The 20,764-nt window shown below is 40.1% G+C and overlaps 1 protein-coding gene across 7 annotated transcripts in view; it reads right to left on the reverse strand.

Moving 5' to 3' along the window:
• Cr1l (complement C3b/C4b receptor 1 like) overlaps positions 1-17,395 on the reverse strand; it is a 50,937-nt gene extending 33,542 nt beyond the window's left edge. For 5 of the 7 annotated variants that reach the window (XM_039091020.2, XM_039091021.2, XM_063272558.1 and 2 more), the window contains exons 1-4: positions 16,836-17,395; positions 13,678-13,857; positions 12,849-12,948; positions 7,053-7,138 (exon numbers count right to left, since the gene is read on the reverse strand). In XM_039091020.2, coding sequence (XP_038946948.1) covers positions 7,053-7,138; positions 12,849-12,948; positions 13,678-13,857; positions 16,836-16,941 — 472 coding nt within the window. In that variant the 5' untranslated portion in view covers positions 16,942-17,395. The remainder of the gene's footprint in view (positions 1-7,052; positions 7,139-12,848; positions 12,949-13,677; positions 13,858-16,835) is intronic. The other 2 variants (NM_001005265.1, NM_019301.2) reach the window with 1 other exon arrangement.
• Positions 17,396-20,764: the final 3,369 nt, after the last annotated feature.

The following is a 20,764-nucleotide window of genomic DNA, read 5'->3' on the forward strand; positions in this document are numbered from 1 at the left end:
ACAAACGCACAAAATAAAGAAAGAATATTAAAAGCAGTAAGGGAAAAAGGTCAAGTAACATATAAAGGGAGACCTATCAGAATCACACCAGACTTCTCGCCAGAAACTATGAAGGCCAGAAGATCCTGGACTGATGTCATACAGACCCTAAGAGAACACAATTGCCAGCCCAGGTTACTGTATCCAGCAAAACTCTCAATTAACATTGATGGAGAAACCAAGATATTCCATGACAAAACCAAATTTACACAATATCTTTCCACAAATCCAGCACTACAAAGGATAATAAATGGTAAAGCCCAACATAAGGAGGCAAGCTATACCCTAGAAGAAGCAAGAAACTAATCGTCTTGGCAACAAAACAAAGAGAATGAAAGCACACAAACATAACATCACATCCAAATATGAATATAACGGGAAGCAATAATCACTATTCCTTAATATCTCTCAATATCAATGGCCTCAACTCCCCAATAGAAAGACATAGATTAACAAACTAGATACACAACGAGGACCATGCATTCTGCTACCTACAGGAAACACACATCAGAGACAAAGACAGACACTACCTCAGAGTGAAAGGCTGGAAAACAACTTTCCAAGCAAATGGTCAGAAGAAGCAAGCTGGAGTAGCCATTCTAATATCAAATAAAATCAATTTTCAACTAAAAGTCATCAAAAAAGATAAGGAAGGACACTTCATATTCATCAAAGGAAAAATCCACCAAGATGAACTCTCAATCCTAAATAGCTATGCCCCAAATACAAGGGCACCTACATACGTAAAAGAAACCTTACTAAAGCTCAAAATACACATTGCACCTCACACAATAATAGTGGGAGACTTCAACACCCCACTCTCATCAATGGACAGATCATGGAAACAGAAATTAAACAGTGATGTCGACAGACTAAGAGAAGTCATGAGCCAAATGGACTTAACGGATATTTATAGAACATTCTATCCTAAAGCAAAAGGATATACCTTCTTCTCAGCTCCTCATGGTACTTTCTCCAAAATTGACCATATAATTGGTCAAAAAACGGGCCTCAACAGGTACAGAAAGATAGAGATAATCCCATGCGTGCTATCGGACCACCACGGCCTAAAACTGGTCTTCAATAACAATAAGGGAAGGATGCCCACATATACGTGGAAATTGAACAATGCTCTACTCAATGATAACCTGGTCAAGGAAGAAATAAAGAAAGAAATTAAAAACTTTTTAGAATATAATGAAAATGAAGATACAACATACCCAAACTTATGGGACACAATGAAAGCTGTGCTAAGAGGAAAACTCATAGCGCTGAGTGCCTGCAGAAAGAAACAGGAAATAGCATATGTCAGCAGCTTGACAGCACACCTAAAAGCTCTAGAGCAAAAAGAAGCAAATACACCCAGGAGGAGTAGAAGGCAGGAAATAATCAAACTCAGAGCTGAAATCAACCAAGTAGAAACAAAAAGGACCATAGAAAGAATCAACAGAACCAACAGTTGGTTCTTTGAGAAAATCAACAAGATAGATAAACCCTTAGCCAGACTAACGAGAGGACACAGAGAGTGCGTCCAAATTAACAAAATCAGAAATGAAAAGGGAGGCATAACTACAGATTCAGAGGAAATTCAAAAAATCATCAGATCTTACTATAAAAACCTATATTCAACAAAACTTGAAAATCTTCAGGAAATGGACAATTTCCTAGACAGATACCAGGTATCGAAGTTAAATCAGGAACAGATGAACCAGTTAAACAACCCCATAACTCCTAAGGAAATAGAAGCAGTCATTAAAGGTCTCCCAACCAAAAAGAGCCCAGGTCCAGACGGGTTTAGTGCAGAATTCTATCAAACCTTCATAGAAGACCTCATACCAATATTATCCAAACTATTCCACAAAATTGAAACAGATGGAGCACTACCGAATTCCTTCTACGAAGCCACAATTACTCTTATACCTAAACCACACAAAGACACAACAAAGAAAGAGAACTTCAGACCAATTTCCCTTATGAATATCGACGCAAAAATACTCAATAAAATTCTGGCAAACCGAATCCAAGAGCACATCAAAACAATCATCCACCATGATCAAGTAGGCTTCATCCCAGGCATGCAGGGATGGTTTAATATACGGAAAACCATCAACGTGATCCATCATATAAACAAACTGAAAGAACAGAACCACATGATCATTTCATTAGATGCTGAGAAAGCATTTGACAAAATTCAACACCCCTTCATGATAAAAGTCCTGGAAAGAATAGGAATTCAAGGCCCATACCTAAACATAGTAAAAGCCATATACAGCAAACCAGTTGCTAACATTAAACTAAATGGAGAGAAACTTGAAGCAATCCCACTAAAATCAGGGACTAGACAAGGCTGCCCACTCTCTCCCTACTTATTCAATATAGTTCTTGAAGTTCTAGCCAGAGCAATCAGACAACAAAAGGAGATCAAGGGGATACAGATCGGAAAAGAAGAAGTCAAAATATCACTATTTGCAGATGACATGATAGTATATTTAAGTGATCCCAAAAGTTCCACCAGAGAACCACTAAAGCTGATAAACAACTTCAGCAAAGTGGCTGGGTATAAAATTAACTCAAATAAATCAGTTGCGTTCCTCTATACAAAAGAGAAACAAGCCGAGAAAGAAATTAGGGAAACGACACCCTTCATAATAGACCCAAATAATATAAAGTACCTCGGTGTGACTTTAACCAAGCAAGTAAAAGATTTGTACAATAAGAACTTCAAGACTCTGAAGAAAGAAATTGAAGAAGTCCTCAGAAGATGGAAAGATCTCCCATGCTCATGGATTGGCAGGATTAATACAGTAAAAATGCCCATTTTACCAAAAGCGATCTACAGATTCAATGCAATCCCCATCAAAATACCAATCCAATTCTTCAAAGAGTTAGACAGAACAATTTTCAAATTCATCTGGAATAACAAAAAACCCAGGATAGCTAAAGCTATCCTCAACAATAAAAGGACTTCAGGGGGAATCACTATCCCTGAACTCAAGCAGTATTACAGAGCAATAGTGATAAAAACTGCAAGGTATTGGTACAGAGACAGACAGATAGACCAACGGAATAGAATTGAAGACCCAGAAATGAACCCACACACCTATGGTCACTTGATTTTTGACAAAGGAGCCAAAACCATCCAATGGAAAAAAGATAGCATTTTCAGCAAATGGTGCTGGTTCAACTGGAGGGCAACATGTAGAAGAATGCAGATCGATCCATCCTTATCACCCTGTACAAAGCTTAAGTCCAAGTGGATCAAGGACCTCCACATCAAACCAGACACACTCAAACTAATAGAAGAAAAACTAGGGAAGCATCTGGAACACATGGGCACTGGAAAAAATTTCCTGAACAAAACACCAATGGCTTATGCTCTAAGATCAAGAATTGACAAATGGGATCTCATAAAACTGCAAAGCTTCTGTAAGGCAAAGGACACGGTGGTTAGGACAAAATGGCAACCAACAGATTGGGAAAAGATCTTTACCAATCCTACAACAGATAGAGGCCTTATATCCAAAATATACAAAGAACTCAAGAAGTTAGACCGCAGGGAAACAAATAACCCTATTAAAAAATGGGGTTCAGAGCTAAACAAAGAATTCACAGCTGAGGAATGCCGAATGGCTGAGAAACACCTAAAGAAATGTTCAGCATCTTTAGTCATAAGGGAAATGCAAATCAAAACAACCCTGAGATTTCACCTCACACCAGTGAGAATGGCTAAGATCAAAGACCCAGGTGACAGCAGATGCTGGCGAGGATGTGGAGAAAGAGGAACACTCCTCCATTGTTGGTGGGATTGCAGACTGGTAAAACCATTCTGGAAATCAGTCTGGAGGTTCCTCAGAAAATTGGACATTGAACTGCCTGAGGATCCAGCTATACCTCTCTTGGGCATATACCCAAAAGATGCCTCAACATATAAAAGAGACACGTGCTCCACTATGTTCATCGCAGCCTTATTTATAATAGCCAGAAAATGGAAAGAACCCAGATGCCCTTCAACAGAGGAATGGATACAGAAAATGTGGTACATCTACACAATGGAATATTACTCAGCTATCAAAAACAACGAGTTTATGAAATTCGTAGGCAAATGGTTGGAACTGGAAAATATCATCCTGAGTGAGCTAACCCAATCACAGAAAGACATACATGGTATGCACTCATTGATAAGTGGCTTTTAGCCCAAATGCTTGAATTACCCTAGATCCCTAGAACAAACGAAACTCAAGACGGATGATCAAAATGTGAATGCTTCACTCCTTCTTTAAATGAGGAAAAAGAATACCCTTGGCAGGGAAGGGAGAGGCAAAGATTAAAACAGAGACTGAAGTAACACCCATTCAGAGCCTGCCCCACATGTGGCCCATACATATACAGCCATCCAATTAGACAAGATGGATGAAGCAAAGAACTGCAGGCCGACAGGAGCCGGATGTAGATCTCTCCCGAGAGACACAGCCAGAATACAGCAAACACAGAGGCGTATGCCAGCAGCAAAACACTGAATTGAGAATAGGACCCCCGTTGAAGGAATCAGAGAAAGAACTGGAAGAGCTTGAAGGGGCTCGAGACCCAATATGTACAACAATGCCAAGCAACCAGAGCTTCCAGGGACTAAGCCACTACCTAAAGACTATACATGGACTGACCCTGGACTCTGACCTCATAGGTAGCAATGAATATCCTAGTAAGAGCACCAGTGGAAGGGGAAGCCCTGGGTTCTGCTAAGTCTGAACCCCCAGTGAACTAGACTATGGGGGGAGGGCGGCAATGGGGGGAGGGTTGGGAGGGGAACACCCATAAGGAAGGGGAGGGGGGAGGGGGATGTTTGCCCGGAAACCGGGAAAGGGAATAACACTTGAAATGTATATAAGAAATACTCAAGTTAATAAAAAAAAAAAAAATAGACATACACAAAAAAAGAAAAGTCAAAAAAAAAAAATAGACATACACTAGGAAACACTCAACAAAGCTAAAGACGGCTTGTGAAAAGCTTAACAGAATTGATAGATCTCTGGCAAAACTGACCAAAGAAACAGAAGTTATAACCAGTCTCTCAACTTTGTATCACTACAGAATCTCTAGACATCGAAACGATAATGATAACTAAGAAGACATAAAAAGACATGAGTAAATGCCTTGAAAAACAAAACTTATCCCAAGTTAATTCAATAAGACATTAAATAAAATGTTATCTTTAGTTATTATGAAAATAAAATCAGCAATTAAAAATGTAATAACCGGGGCTGGGGATTTAGCTCAGTGGTAGAGCGCTTACCTAGGAAGCGCAAGGCCCTGGGTTTGGTCCCCAGCTCCGAAAAAAAAAAAAGAACAAAAAAAAAAAAATGTAATAACCATAGTAACTTCCCCTCACTCAGATCTAGACAACTCCATTACTGAACCCACTGAAACATGTAAGCCAAAATAACATTATTATTATTAAACAAATTATTCTAGAGAACAGAAAATATTAATGTCCAGGACATTTTATGAGGCAATATAGCCTTGATGCCTAAACTGGACAATGATACTAACAGAAAAAAAAGCTAATTATAGCCTAGTATTTCTTGAAACATAGATGCAAATATCCTAAACAAAATTAGAAAACTGAATTCAGCAATATTTAAACAGGGTGATACAATGACCAAAATGGGGTTTCACAAGCTCATTTCAAATATTAAATCTACTTTAAAATGCTAAGATTAAAAGATATTAGCAATCACACATATATCTGAATACATACAAATATAGAAAATTATAATATATGACACATCAGAACCAAGATAGTTTTATTTTACAAATTCAGTTGGTTGAGCCCTTTAAAGTCAAGGTGACATATTAACAAGATGGAAGAAAAAAAGATGATTATTTTATGTGTGTAGAATTATAATTAAAACACGCAATAAGGGCAAATCTTTCAGCAAATTAGAAATTAAGGAGAATTTTCTTAATCAGAGAATATTGTTTTTAGTCTGATCATTTATCTGTTAAAGAGTGGTTTTTGACTGGACTCAGACTTGGAAGTAGAAGACAAGCACAGCCTATATGTTTTGGCAATTTGTTGCTGACATTTTTCTTTGGCTTCATTCTCTAACATATTCTGCAGCCTCCTCACTTTCCATAGTGCACTGTTTTCTTAGAGCAGTATCACGGCATCTGTGTTGCGGGACACATGGAGCAATGAGACACTCAATCTTGGGTGCCTTGGCCCTAGGCCTCCTACCTTGTTCAGGAGCTTTCTGACAATGCATCAGCAGACATCATCATCTGCTTTAGAGATCGAAAGCTTCCAGATTCTGCTGCCTCTTTTGATCCCAACCACAGACACACAGTACTAACTGTCAGTCCAGGAATATCTTTCTCTCCCTTTTTATACAATACTCAAGCTGAGAACACTCAGAGTGGCCCTCTTCATGCATCCCAAACAGACTTGCACCCCTTCTCTCCAGTTATCCTTGACCTATAGCAAGAATGCCCAGTCACAACGTCTTAGTCCTTAGCACACGTAACCCTTTCACCACGGCATCAGCAGCTCCTTCAGTGGCCCTGCACCTCTCATAGAAAGTACAAAATCTGTGTTCATTGTCCAGGAGGACAATATACTCAACTCGAATGATGCCTTATTTAAAAAACTGAAGCAAATGCTTTAAGATGACCTCTGAGAGTCTAATATTATCTCTTGTAGTCAACATATACTGGAGGCTATAACAAATATATACACTAAAGACCCAAGGAAGCAAACATTTCAAAACTTGGTTAAGTTGATAGATAGCAGGAGTATACAGAAAGGTTAAAAAAAAAAAAAAGAAATGTGCCAATTGCTGGGTGCAGGACCAAAATTTGCATGTCCAAGTCTGTAAAGTTTCAAGTTTATGTCTGTGGTAGAGCACCTCCTAGAACGCATGAGACCCTGGGGTCAATCTCAGTCCTGCAAAAATTATATAATTCAAGAGAAATTTTAAAATACATCAATAAAAGTAATAGAAGAAAAACGAACTTACATTCACAAATAGGTGCCTCGGCATCCCAGGCAACGCTCTGATCAGAGATTATGCACATAGCAGAGGAGGAACCAATGAGGCGGTATCTACACACAGAGTAAAGAATATTAAGGAATAAGTAACCGTCTGCTCGAGTTGCCGATTCCCAGGGGTCACTATCTTAGAAGCTTCAGGATATTTTTCTTTCTTGCCAATGAAAAACTCCAATCTTCTTTTGGGCCTTTTGATTTCCTTCTTCATTCCTTCCTAACTAAATGAGATTTCTCTTTTTATCATCTTACTACACAATCTGCAGTAAATTATAGTTATTTCCTATAAGTCTTATATTTAAAGACATTACAAGCGTCCTGAAGGCAAAGGAAATGTTTTATGTATTTGTGTACATTATACAAATATGAATTCATTCGCACTTTGCAAGCATTAATGTGAATACCTAGGTAAGGGAATGCTTTGTCAGCAAGATTCAGCAAAGAAACTCTAATCTGAAACAAGAGATGACTTCATACTTAAAACAGCAAAACTCAATGTCAGCAATACTCAATTAATGTTGGCAATACTCAGTTAACATGCTGCAAACAGTCTAGTATATCAAAAAATCAAAACAATTCGTGCTACACTTCACAGCAACTCATAACTACACATCATTCTGTACACACGACTGTAAGTGGTGTGTTTTAAATTTAAATTCCACCTGCTCCTCTTCCTATGAGAAAGAGACTTTTGTTTGTTTTGCTTTTTTGAGACAAGGTTTCTCTGTGTAGCCCTGGCTGTCCTCAAACTTGTTCTATAGTCCAATATGGCCTCAAACTCAGAGATCCTGCCCCTGCCTCCCAAGTGCTAGGATTAAAAACTAGCACCACCATCACCTGGCAGAAAAGAAAAGACCTTTACACAATCTTATATATGTAGGTTTGTGTATTCGCCATCATGTCAAGATCTACCAGACTCTTTCCTCTCCAAGTTGCTTTGGTCATGGTGTCTCATCGCAGCAACCGTACCCAGAACACATGGTGGGAGGGGGATATAATATACAGTGTGAACATTAACATTAGTAATTACAATTGCTCTTTAAAAGACTTTATATTCAGAGGATAGTTAGGCTAGGCTCTTGTCTGCCAGCATAATAGAGAATCATTAATAATGTCAGGGATTGGTGACGACAAAGGGAAGGGTTCTCACCTGGGCCAGTGACTTGGCCATTCCCTCAGTCTGTGCTCCATCTTTGATCCTGCATTTCTTTTAGACAGGTCAAATTTTGTGTTCCAAGTTTTGTGTGTGTTGGTGTCCTTATCCCTCCACTGGGGTCCTGCCTGGCTACAGGAGGTGGCCTCTCCAAGTTCCGTGTTCCCATTGCATCGAGGCTAAGGTCAGCTGCATTGAATCCTAGGCGCCTCCTCCATCCCAGGTCTCTGGGACTTCCTAGAGATTCCCCCACACACCCCTACCCTGGGGCAGATTTCATTCATTCTTTTGGCCCTCTGGTTCTCTCCCCTGTCTCTCCAGGTACCTGACCCTGCGCCCTCATTCTCCTCACTCTCCCACCCACTCCCCTCTAACCAGCAGCTGACTGAAACAAAGCAGATACCCGCAGCCCAACCTTGGACAGAGGTAGGCGACTCTTGTGTAACAGTTGGGGGAAAAGATTGAAGACCCTGAAGGGGATGGGAACCGCACAAGACCAACAGAGTCAGCTAACCTGAACCCCTGAGAGATCTCAGAGACTGAGCCACCAACCAAAGAACACACAGGTAGCAGATGTGCGCTCAGTCTCCATGTGGGCCCCCCAACAACTGGGGCAGAGACTCTCCCTAAAACTGTAGCCTGACTATGGTATCTGTTCCCCCACAGGACTGCCTTATCTGGCCTCAGTGGGAGAGAATACTCCTAATCTGGCAGGGACTTGATGTGCCAGGGTGAGGGCATACCCAGAGGGGCCGTCCTCTCAGACGAGATGGAAAGGGGGGATGGGAGGAGGGTCTCTGAGGGGGAATCAGGGGGGGCAGCTTTTAGGATGGAAACAAACAAACAAAAAATCGAATATACCTCAGCCAAGGTTACCCAGAAAAACAGAATTATCTAGCAAGTTATTGCCATTGAAACCATGACATATACCTAGTGAATTTATTGTTATTGAATAGCTTTTGATATTCCTAATATTATGAAGAGACAGAAACACATTAATCTCTTTCTGTATACTACATGCATGGTAGTAGTCTAATATTTTACATGTCTTACAGAATGTCCTATGTACACTTGAGAAGAATGTATATTCTTCCGTTATTTGTGTTCTATTTATATCTGCTTCTTTTTTACTGAGTTCATTTGATGAATGATCTATTTATTGCTAAAAATGGAGTACTGAAGTCCTGTACTACTACAGTATTGCCATCGATTTCATCCATCAATTCTGTTAACATTTGCTTTACATATTCACGTGCTCTGATGTGAATATGAATTTATAACTGTCACATCCCTGTACTCAACTGACCATTTTAGTGTAGAGCAGCTAATTCCCGAGCTTAATGTGACCATCACCAACATGAAGTACAAGTAATGCTGTAACCTATAAGATACCCGGTCCTGCAGAAATAAGCAAAAAACACTGCTCAGAGCTAGATCTGTGGTAATAGTGAAAAGTCTGTCAGCATTCATTTATGGAAGGAAAGAGAAAGGTCAGAAGACCCTTACCTGAGAATCCAGATACCAATCCCTCCTGCTTCCACTACATATAACTGTTAAGAGCTAGTAAGATTTACAGGAGGTGAAAGATTAACCGGGAGTTGGAATATTTCAGGAGTGTAGTTTTTCCTGAGTTATCTGTGCTAAGGCTGGGGCTTGAAGTTGCCTTTGAGACAACCATTCTCCTGCAAATAATCCTGACAAATTCATTGATTCATCAAGCTAGACTTGGATAGAATCCTTTTTTTTGGGTCTGCCATTGCCTTACTTGTGTAAAAGCTGTTTTTTTACTTTATCCCAGAAAACGTTACACATCTACGATGCTGTCTGTTGTGACAGCCTTTCACTTTGTCTAACAACGATCCCCCTGCCTTATTCCATTTGCCACTCTCATGGAACATGTTTTCCCTTCACTTGCTTTCAGATTATGTGTCTTTAAAGCTATACCTTAAGTCCTTTACAGGCAGCTGCATACTGCTTCATCTATACAGCAAGTCTATATATTTTTCATATTAGAGCATATGGCTAACTTTCTTTTAAAGCAAATTATAGATAAGTAAAGATGACTCCTATTATTTTGTTTCCTGACATTTTTCTACTTTGTTTCCATTCTTTCTCACTTATTTTCTTCCTCTGTAATTTGATGCTCCTTTGGCAGTGGTTATGTTTGGTAACTTTATCTTTGTATAACTAGTAAGGTTGAATTGTGATTACTTCAAAGCTTATATAAAATACCTTAGAGTAATAATAATTTTGAAGCCGATGATACCTTTAACTATGGTAGTATGAAGAGAGAAAGGGAATAATGAAACAAGAAGGGTGAGTAGGGTAGGGAACTGGAGGGTAGAGTAAGAATGTAGGGAGGGATAACTGTCCTAGTCTGTGTCTCCACTGCCATGATAAAACAGTGATCAAAAGCAAATATAAGGGAAAGAAAGGCTTACATTTCCATGTTATAGCCCAGCACTGAGGGAAGTCAAGTCTGGGTAGGAACCCAACCAGGACCTAAAGACAGGAATTAAAACAGAGACTACAGATGAATGTTCCTTACACTGTACTGTTCAGTCTCAACCTTGTCTACACAACTCAGGACTAGCTGCCCAGGGGTTGTGGGCTGGACCCGCCACATCAATCATTAATCAAGTGAATACCCCACAGACACACCCACAGGTCAAGCTAATGGAGCCAATTCCTCAACTGGGTGTCTCTGGTTCGTGTCAGGTTGACAACTAACCAACGTAATACCTAAAGACCTTTTAAAAAGTCATAAGAAAACCTACTATTGTAAGTTTTAAATATATATACATATAAAAGAAGCTTGAAGTGCAGACAATCCTGAGAGCTCAGAGGAGACAAATACTTCTGCTCATATTCCTGCCCCAAGAAGAACCTGCCTAATGCGCTCTGGGCACAGGAATCTAGGAGCAGTAAAGGGCAGGACCCTTCCAGTTTCTGCCTGAACCCAGAGCCGAAAGCCAGTCACCAGGAGCGCTGACACACCTGAGAGCAGAGGTAAGACCAACTCTTCTGCTCTAAGTGGACTGCCTGAAGGCCTCGGGACACACAAACCCAGGAGCAATCTGGGACAAGATCCTTCCTGTTTCTCCTGCACCCAGAGCTGAACTGGTCCCACAGCCCTCTGTACCCAGATCCGGCTGAAAGTAAACACGTCTACAGGAGTGCTGACACACAGGTTTACAGGATGGTCAAGCCACTGTCAGAGATCACTGTCACAGATTTAGTTCATGTCCTATAGCTTAACTAACATTCAGAATTTCACTCTGTGTTGAGTAATGAGGAGAACTAACATTAGCACATACTTTGTGAGGACTTCACGCTTGACATATTCAAAGAGAGATTTCTGAGTTGTGTTCCCTAAGTGATATACTGATCCTGTAAACTCCTGTTCCCTGTCCATGTGCTATCATTTGGAAATAAGGTTTTTGTAGATGTAGTTAAGCTAAAATTAGGGTCTTTAGAATGGATCCTAATCCAACATAACCACTATCACTGTAAAAAGAGAGAACACTGAATATAAATACATACAGAACAACATGTACTCACAGATAGAGAGGAAGCAATCATGTAGATGGACACAAAAATTAAGAGTTGTGCTCTACAGAGAAGGCCTGGAGCTCCTGGAGGAGGCAAGGCAGATCCCACCCCTAAAGACATCGGAGGGAGCAGTGTCCTGACAACACCTTATTTTGGACTTGTAGACTTGGAATAAAACTCTTAATTTTTCTTGTTTGAAAACACTCTGTGGTACTCATCTCAGCAACCCTGGTAAACTAATAAAAGCTGTGAATTTAAGACCTGTTCTTCCTCAGAGCTCCCTGGGCTTTTCTTTCTTCTAGCAGCATCCACTCTAAATTTCAGAAGTCTGTGTGCTTAGACTGCCCTATCTCACCCAGTGAGTGCCTCACTTTCTATGTATGTTTCCATAGTTAGAAACATCTCCTAAAGGTTCATAGATTAAAAGCTTAGTCTCCCAGGCTATGATCTTACTGGGATGTGGTAGAATCTTCAAGAGGTAGGACTGAAGGGACAAAGTTAGGACACCAGTGACAATGCCTTAGGAGGAGATATTGAGACCTTAGCCCTTTCTTGCCTCTCTTCTCTTCCTGGCAACTATAAGGTGAACGGGCCTTCTTTACCGTGTTCCTACTGTAATGGACCAAAGCAAGAGAGTCAAGAGAACATGAACTGAAACTTCTGTAATTATGAGTTAAAACATACCTTTAATCTTTTACTTCATTATCCCAATTATTTTATCATAGTAATGGAAAGCTAACACATGTGTTATTTGCTTATTCAATAGGGATAACATGTCTTTCCCACAAAGTCATTTCTATTTCTATTCATTTCAATCAGGAGGTAAGCGATTATGTTCAAGCCTTCTAAGGCTCGGTAACATTGTGATGGTATTTGTTGTAGAGCTTTGCTGCAGAGCACTTGTCTAGCATACTTAAAGCCTGCACAAACACTACAAAACACAACACAAACAAAAGGCAAATAAGGAAGTAATAGATTAGATGTCTTTTCCTAAGATCTGACTAGAAATTAGTACTGCTATTCCAGAACACTTTGAGCAAAGAGATGTTGTTGCCAACTCACCCTTCATTACAGGTATAAGTGATAGAGGATCCAAACCGGATGTCTGTGTTTACATGTACTATGCCATTCTGAGGATCTAAAGGAGTTTCACATTGTTTACCTATGAAAAAGAAACAGAATTGTGGAAAACCAAGTACAATAAACTAAACTTTTTGTAGTTTATGAACTTCTAACCTGATTATAACTTCCTGTAGAATATATATAACTGTAATATATACTGTAATTGTAATATATTGTAATTGTAATATATACTGTAGAATATATATAACTGTAATATATACTGTAATTGTAATATATTGTAATTGTAATATATACTGTAGAATATATATAACTGTAACATTTCAAAGATTTTGCCACTTTGGAGAAATTCATCAGACAGTAGTTTCCAAAAGAACTCTCATCCAAGTTTTTCCTTATTTTCACACAGTGATTCCCTAAAACTTGTATACCTCTTTTATTACCAAAGCATTCTTCTAAGTATTCCAATTCACAGGCCTCAAAGTCTGAAATTTTTCCACCTCTTAGCTATTAAATACACTTTGCTTCAGAATCATTAATTACTTAATGACAGTTGTGCAAAGTCAGACACCCTAAGTGAGATATCCTGGGGCTATTTTCCTTTAGTCATGCCCTGTAACAATCATTCTTATTAAATGTACTAACGACTGAGAAGACAGAATCACAGAGTAAAAAGATTTGACTAACCAGAATGATCCACATGTACTATATACCTTAGATAAGATTAGTAATGTGTCATATTCTAAACTCCAGACAAACTGAGGCAGACTCTACTATTTGTCACAAAGGAGCTTCTTCTGCAGTTACTCACGTATACACACGTCTTGAGGACTTGTCCACACTGAGTTTACTTCGCAGGTGATAGAGAACTGCCTCTTGATATATCCTGGACGACATTCATACTTCAAAGATGTTCCAACGGGAAACGTGGATTCATCAGTTGGATTTATAGGTTTGGCATAAGGAAACAGTGGTGGGGCTGGGCACTGGCCTGGAGAACGAGACGCAGCAATATTACACTGGAGAGGAGGACACCCCTCATCACTCCCAGTTCCTTAGCTAACTATGAGGGCCCATGATCCTCCTCTCTAGCATTCAAGAATGGGTCAGTACTATGGCCAAGGGGGGAAAAACAATAACATTCAAAAAATAAAACTGTATTTCATTTTGTTAATGTATTTTCCAATACATGTTTTGATTGAACTTCCAGACTCAGTTTATTGTCCTTTAAGGCTTGGCAGTATTAACTTAAGTGGCAGATAGAGTCAAATAATTTCTATCCAATAATTATCTGTTAGAAAAAAAATCATTTTAATTTAACTTTGGAAATAATACATTTTTGTTATGACTTCTTTTCCTTCTAATACTTTTACTTCTGCTAGATGCTAAAAATGTCATATTTAAATATTGCAATTTATTTTATAGTTGTCTATTTCTGTTCATCATACCCATCTTTTATTTTATATACCCATAGAACATCCAAATTTAAATTGTTATATTTCATGAAAGGTTAAATTTTATCATAATATCCTCAATTTTCACATAAAATCTTATTTCATGTTCATCTTATTTCTGAAACCAAACTGAGTAGAATACGATTTTTAATACTCGATATATCAATTGGACAATGTGAGTGTGAGTGTGTGTGTGTGTGTGTGTGTGTGTGTGTACATGTGCTTGGTGTGAATGCATATATGCATGGTTTTTCATGTGTGTGTTTGCATGTTTGCACATGCATGTTTGTGAGTACAAATGGAAGCCTGAAGGTGATGTTGGAAATTATCCTTTATCACTCTAGGTTTCTCATTGAAGCAGAGTCTCTCAGTGAAACCCAGAACTTGCTGATATGGCTAATCCTGCTAACCAGCTCAACCTGAGGATCCTCAGTCTATACCTTCAGAGGCTGAAATTATGGGTTGGCTGCCACACTTCACCAAGCAACCTGTTTTTGCCAAACGATTATCATACAAATGTCAGTCTTTGTTTTCTCTCTGGTCTAGCTTTACAAAGCACAGTTACTTGAAGATCACCTAGGTTGCATGTATTTCACTGCTGAGAAATATGGTTTGATAGGTATGCCATAATTTAACTGAAAGACATTTTGATTATTTCCACATATCGGCAATTACCAATAATTCAGCTACGAAGGAGCCGAAGAGGTGGTTCAGCAGTTAAAGAGCACGTTCTGGTCTCCAGAAGACCCAGGCTTTATGTCTAGCACCCACATGCTCACAACCTGTTGTGACTTCAGTCTCAGAAGATCTGATGCCTTTTTCTGGCCTCTGTAGGAACTGTATGCATATGACGCACAGATATACATGCAGGCAAACACTAACACATGTAAAATAAAAATAAATAAAATCTGAGAGAAACAAAACACAAGCCACCACACAGCTATAAAAACTAAAATGTCTCTGTTGGTCACAGGTTTAATTCATTAGTTTATTTATTTTACACCTTGACCAGTTTCCCCCTCCCTCCACTTCTCCCAGCCCCTATACACTCACACACACACACACGCGCACGCGCGCACGCACACACACACACACACACACACACTCACTCACTCACCCATGCTCACACACACACACATGCACGCACTCACTCACTCACCCATGCACACACACACACACACACACACACACACACAGAGATTTTGTTTTTCTTTAGTAAAAACCTAGAAGTAAAACGCCTGGTTGGATGATAGGATTTGTTCTGAGACACTGCTGAGCTGCTTTCCAATAGCTTCAAACTGTTTTACCTGCCAGTGAACAGCACGTGACAAATGGAATCACTTTACTTAATTGCTAATAATTGAGCCTAACTTTTAACTATTCCCATGCATGTATATTGTTATCTTACTGTGGTTTTGTCCTGGATGACATCACCTACTTTTAAATGCTCCGTCTGGGGCACTGATTGATTCATCCTGACTCCTCGGCGCTGTGAACTAATGACCAGTTCCATGACTTTGCTAGAGTAAGAGCTGTCAGCCTGCTCCACTCTACATTACTCTTCAGGAAGACATTTTGCTAAGATTTTGCATAAGCAATCTTATCAGTTAAAATGAAAAGCATACAATAAAAAATAAACAATGCAAAAGACTTCAAGGAACTATTTCTCTAAGAAAGTTCTGCTTGAAGAAGGGAAATTACAACTTCCATGGTGGGTAAAACGGGCATTCCATTTTGCTCTCAAACACCACTAAGATTTAATGTGTAAGTTCTACAGTCCTTTCCACTTGCAAATATTTCTTTGCACCTTGAGGCTTCCTAGCTTTCCACATCGTACCCTGGAGTGGAAGTGGAAGAAGCTTCCTTAAAGTGGGAATTCCAGGGAGTTGGTGAGGATTTGGGATGGGAGATAATACACACAGTCCCAAGACAAACGGTTGTCAAGTGAAAGCTGTATCCCCCGGCCTGTTTGTCTAGACCTTCTGGGCAAATGCATAGGTAATGTCTCCAAGGTAGAAATAAATTAAGGAGTAGGAATTGGGTTAGACACTTGACAGCACCTATTAAATAGCAATACCACGAAACTACATTTCACAGATAAGGAAACACAGAAACATATTAACTTTCCTCACAACCAAATTCTAGGATTAGAAATTGCATCTCTCATATTTACACAACCCCCTGCTCCCTGCAACATTTCTCTCACTACAACTGGCTCTACACTCAGCACAGACGAGACACTGTATTATTATTATTATTATTATTATTATTATTATTATTATTATTATTAGCAGCAGCAGCAGCAGCAGCAGCAGCAGCAGCAGCGGCAGCAGCAGCAGCAGCAGCTGGGTGACCAAGCCTTTCTGCTGGCTGGGTACAACCCACGATTTGAGTTGAGCGCGCTGCACGCTCACCCTGGGAAAGGCTCGCTGCGCTGCCACTGTGACCCCAGACCAGCATTGGAGTCAACGCTGAGCCCCGCATCCGCGCCTCCCGGAGCCTCCCCGCAGCTCACCCAAAGTAGATGGCGACAAGAACAGCAGCAGGACGGCCAGATGCACTCCTCCGCGGCAGAAGGCTACAAGGCGCCCCACGGGGTCCAGAGGCGAAGAAGCCTCCATTCCCCTCACAGCGGTCTCAAGCCCAGTCTCACGGCAAAGCGGTGGAGGAGGCGGCCCCACCCAGAGTACGGGAAATGGCGCTGGGTTCCGGAATGAAGCTCGAACTACAGCTTCCTCCTGGGCTGGGCGGGGTCTTGTTTACTCCAAGCTCCTGGAATTTCTGTGGAATTTTCCTCGGGAGATTGATTCACCAACGCAAGCACTGGATCAATCCATAGTAAGTCAGCTGTTGGAAGTTTTCCATTTGTAAGCACCTTCGACTCCAAAGAAAACAAAGGCATTATGGGAACTCGGTTTGCATATAGCCCTGCCTTACTCCTTTTTAAAAAAAAGGGTGGAGCCTAACCCCAACCTGCGGCTGACTTTTAAACACTGAAAGTACAATCGCTGGCCCTGCTGGTGTATGTTGAATTCGGATGTAACGTGCCGCTGGAAACAAAAAACAAACAAACAAAAAAATGAAAGCAGTGAGTTAACCAGGCGTAAATTTTATAAATACTCAGAGGTAAAAACCACAGCTCTCATCTTGAAAGGAATAAGAATTTATTCTGAAGCCATTTTGAGTGATCATGGCCCTGGAACTATGATTTAGGTTACCCCAAATTTCATGTTCCAACGTGGAAGCAGTTTCACAAAGTTTTTATGGTTTTTCAGAGCAGAGAAAGTCATAAATCAAGGCAAATTTAAAATACATTGGTGGGTACATCCAAGAAGCAGGTTTATCAAGATGGTGAAAGCTTTTCTATAGGCTCTGCATGCTATCTAATGGCACTCAGCTTTTGGATTGGCAGAACTTAGTTGCCTGATAAGTCAGTAGATTCTGAAAGATTGTTTGTTTGTGGTTTGTGGTTTTTTGTTTGTTTGTTTGTTTGTTTTGTATCTATTGTCTCAAGGTGTTGTTAGTTCTGACTTAGGCCAAGATAAGAAAATTATTGGCCTCTGGACCTGCAAAATTGTGATCTCTCCACAGTCCTGAAATTCTAATCAGCCAATCAGTCTTTGCAGAAACAGATAATTTTCAGGAATTTCCTTTCACAGTTAGATGCAGTTTCTTTCCAGACGTTTTTGTTCACAAATACAATGTCAATGCTATTCAGCCTAGACCAGGATAGTGCAGTAATAAATCGGGAAGGCAAGCCAAGCCTTGCCATCATCCAAGTGAGATTTGATGGCAGGAGAACAACTAATGAGATTTCAGAAATAGAATAAACAGGGTTTGCACTGGATTTTAATTCCTTTCTTAATACTGGAGAGAGAGAGAGAGAGAGAGAGAGAGAGAGAGAGCGCCCTACTCAGAAATTGGTTGTTGTACTTCTAGAAATGACGAGTAGAGAGGGCCAAGTTTGGGGAACAAGATTAAGAATTCAAAGATTCCAAGAGACAAATAGAGCATGTGGACAAAAATGTCCACATTCTGCTTTCAGAACCTGTGGTAGGTACTTTATATGGCAGAAAAAAAGGCTACTTAAATTAAATCAAGAACATTTAAATGGGGCAGTAATCCTGAGTGCCACAGTGGGCTTGATAATCCTAAGAAACCTTATAGGAACCTGGTCCTAGATCAGAGAGGGAGAGCAGTGAGGACAGAGATCAAACTTGCTGCCGCCAGAGAGAAAATGCTAGCAGCCTCTAAAAGTTGGAACAAATAAGCAGATTCTTCCTTGGAGCTCTCGGACAGAACCACTCCTGCTAGCACTTTGGATTTAGTACTGTAAGAGTCATTTAGAATTTAAGTTATTCTCAAAAAAGGATAAAAGAAGAGGTTATACTGAAGTTAAGTGCACTCGGTTCCTCAACTTTCTGACACTGTATACTCCCAGAATAGACTGCTATCCCCACATTGTTTGGAGCCTACCTTTAGCATCCACTTTCTTCCCTGAGTCCTTGATGGGTTTAGCTCTTGGCTGATATTTACTTTCACCAATGTTCTTCTCTTACTCCTCACTGACTTCAAAGATCACAGAAACTTTTTCCCACAGGCTTGACATTACAGTTCCTTACGTTATCTTTGCTTACGATCTCCACTCTAGTATGCCACCAAGGCTCATGAGACAATCCTGGAACTGTCACTATGACTGTGTCCTCTCCATGAGCTTAACTACCCCTCTTAATCACAAGTCCTACCTTCTAGTTCACTCCCAGTGTCCCGAGTCTCAAAGTCTCCACCTCACAATATCTGCAACCCCATACACCTGCCACAATTGGTATCTCTTACTAGGTTAGGTTTGCTCCACTGTTCAGTCACCGTTGAACATACATCTTCATTTACGGTATTTATTAGACAAAACAACAAAAAATTCAATTGTCTCTTATTTTGCCTACATTGCTATTACACTGAATGTAGCTAAAGAAAAATAACGAATTAGCAATGGCTAGTCTTGCTGAAAGGGTCCATGATTCTCTGAAGAATGATACCCCAGTCTCAAATAGTATGTAGACGAAGAATGTTTTATTCTGCAGAGGTTCAGCATGCTAGGGTCTACAAAGACGGAGAGACCCTGAAGTGAGCTCACAGGTCTGAGTTAAAGCACATTAGGGGAATTCCAGGGAAGGGAAGGTGACCTCTATCTTAAACTTGCCTCTATCTCTAGAACCATTGCTGGAACCTGGGGGGCTGGAAGCTGTTGCCGAGGAAGTCTGAAAACTGCTGCCGACCCCTTGTCCTTGCCTCAGGCCAGCTGGCAGGGCAACTTCTGAGGCCTGGACTTCCCTGGACTTGCCCAACTCTCAGAAACAGAGATTTAGGCCTAGTCTCCTAAACTGCCAATTTGAATTCTGTCATGGAAGTCAGTCTAGCCTTCTCATTACTTAATGGAAATTTATGTCATTTAGATCTTTGTGCTGGGAAAACACAAAGGGATAATCGTTCTGGTCAAGAAAATAAAACACCGGAACTGGATAGAAGCCTAATAGTCCAGTTGGGCAAGTCTGGCCAAGAGACCACCTCTAGAAAGGTAGGCTCGCCTTAAGCCAGACTAAAGAGATAGGTACAAAAATTATCACTTAAATGAGATACTGTGCTTTTTTTCTTCCCAAAATTTCTACCCGCCCCCCACTGTAGTCCTTTACAGAATACAGCTGTGTTGTAAGTCACCAACTTTTCTGAAGCACACCGAAAATGATAACTTCATTTTCTTTCTTTTTCTTTTCTTTCTTTGTTTTTTGTTGTTGTTGTTTGTTTGCTTCTACATTTTTATTTACATTTTATTTATGTGTATGGGTGTTTTTTGCCTGCACACATGTTTGTCTGTTCAGTGCCTATGTGCAGTACATACAGGGGCCAGAAGAGAGATTCAGATCTCCTGGGTTTTGGAGTCACAAGTGTTAGCATTATGTGGGTTTGGAATTGAAGCCTTCCTTGTGAAGGCTACAGAAAAGCAGCCAGTACTCCTACCTAGTAAGCCATCCCTCCTTCTTTCTACCTCTTTTCTAAGCATACTTTCCCTAACACTTTAAGTTTCCAAATACTTTATGTTTCACTGGTTTTCTACAGACATCCTCCTCACCCTGTGATTGCCTGCTACCACGTGGCTGACCTCCACACTGGTTTAACTCAACTGGCATGAATTGTTTTCTTCTCCATTTCCATCCTCTGGACAACTGCTGAGATTTACCATTTGTGGGGCCTGGGGAACAGTTTCTGTGAAAGTTTAGTAAAATTGTCCTTCAGGTCCTGTTTTATTCCATTCTTAATTTATTTTATTGATGACTCCCTAGTATCATTTGGTGATCACAAAGGGAGTTTCCTAAGTTCTAACAACATATGTAATTCTGCTTGATGTCCCCACTGTTCTTTAATGATTTTAATATTTCATTATAAATG

This window comes from Rattus norvegicus, chromosome 13 (genome assembly GCF_036323735.1).
Source record: "Rattus norvegicus strain BN/NHsdMcwi chromosome 13, GRCr8, whole genome shotgun sequence".
Classification (NCBI taxonomy): domain Eukaryota; kingdom Metazoa; phylum Chordata; class Mammalia; order Rodentia; family Muridae; genus Rattus; species Rattus norvegicus.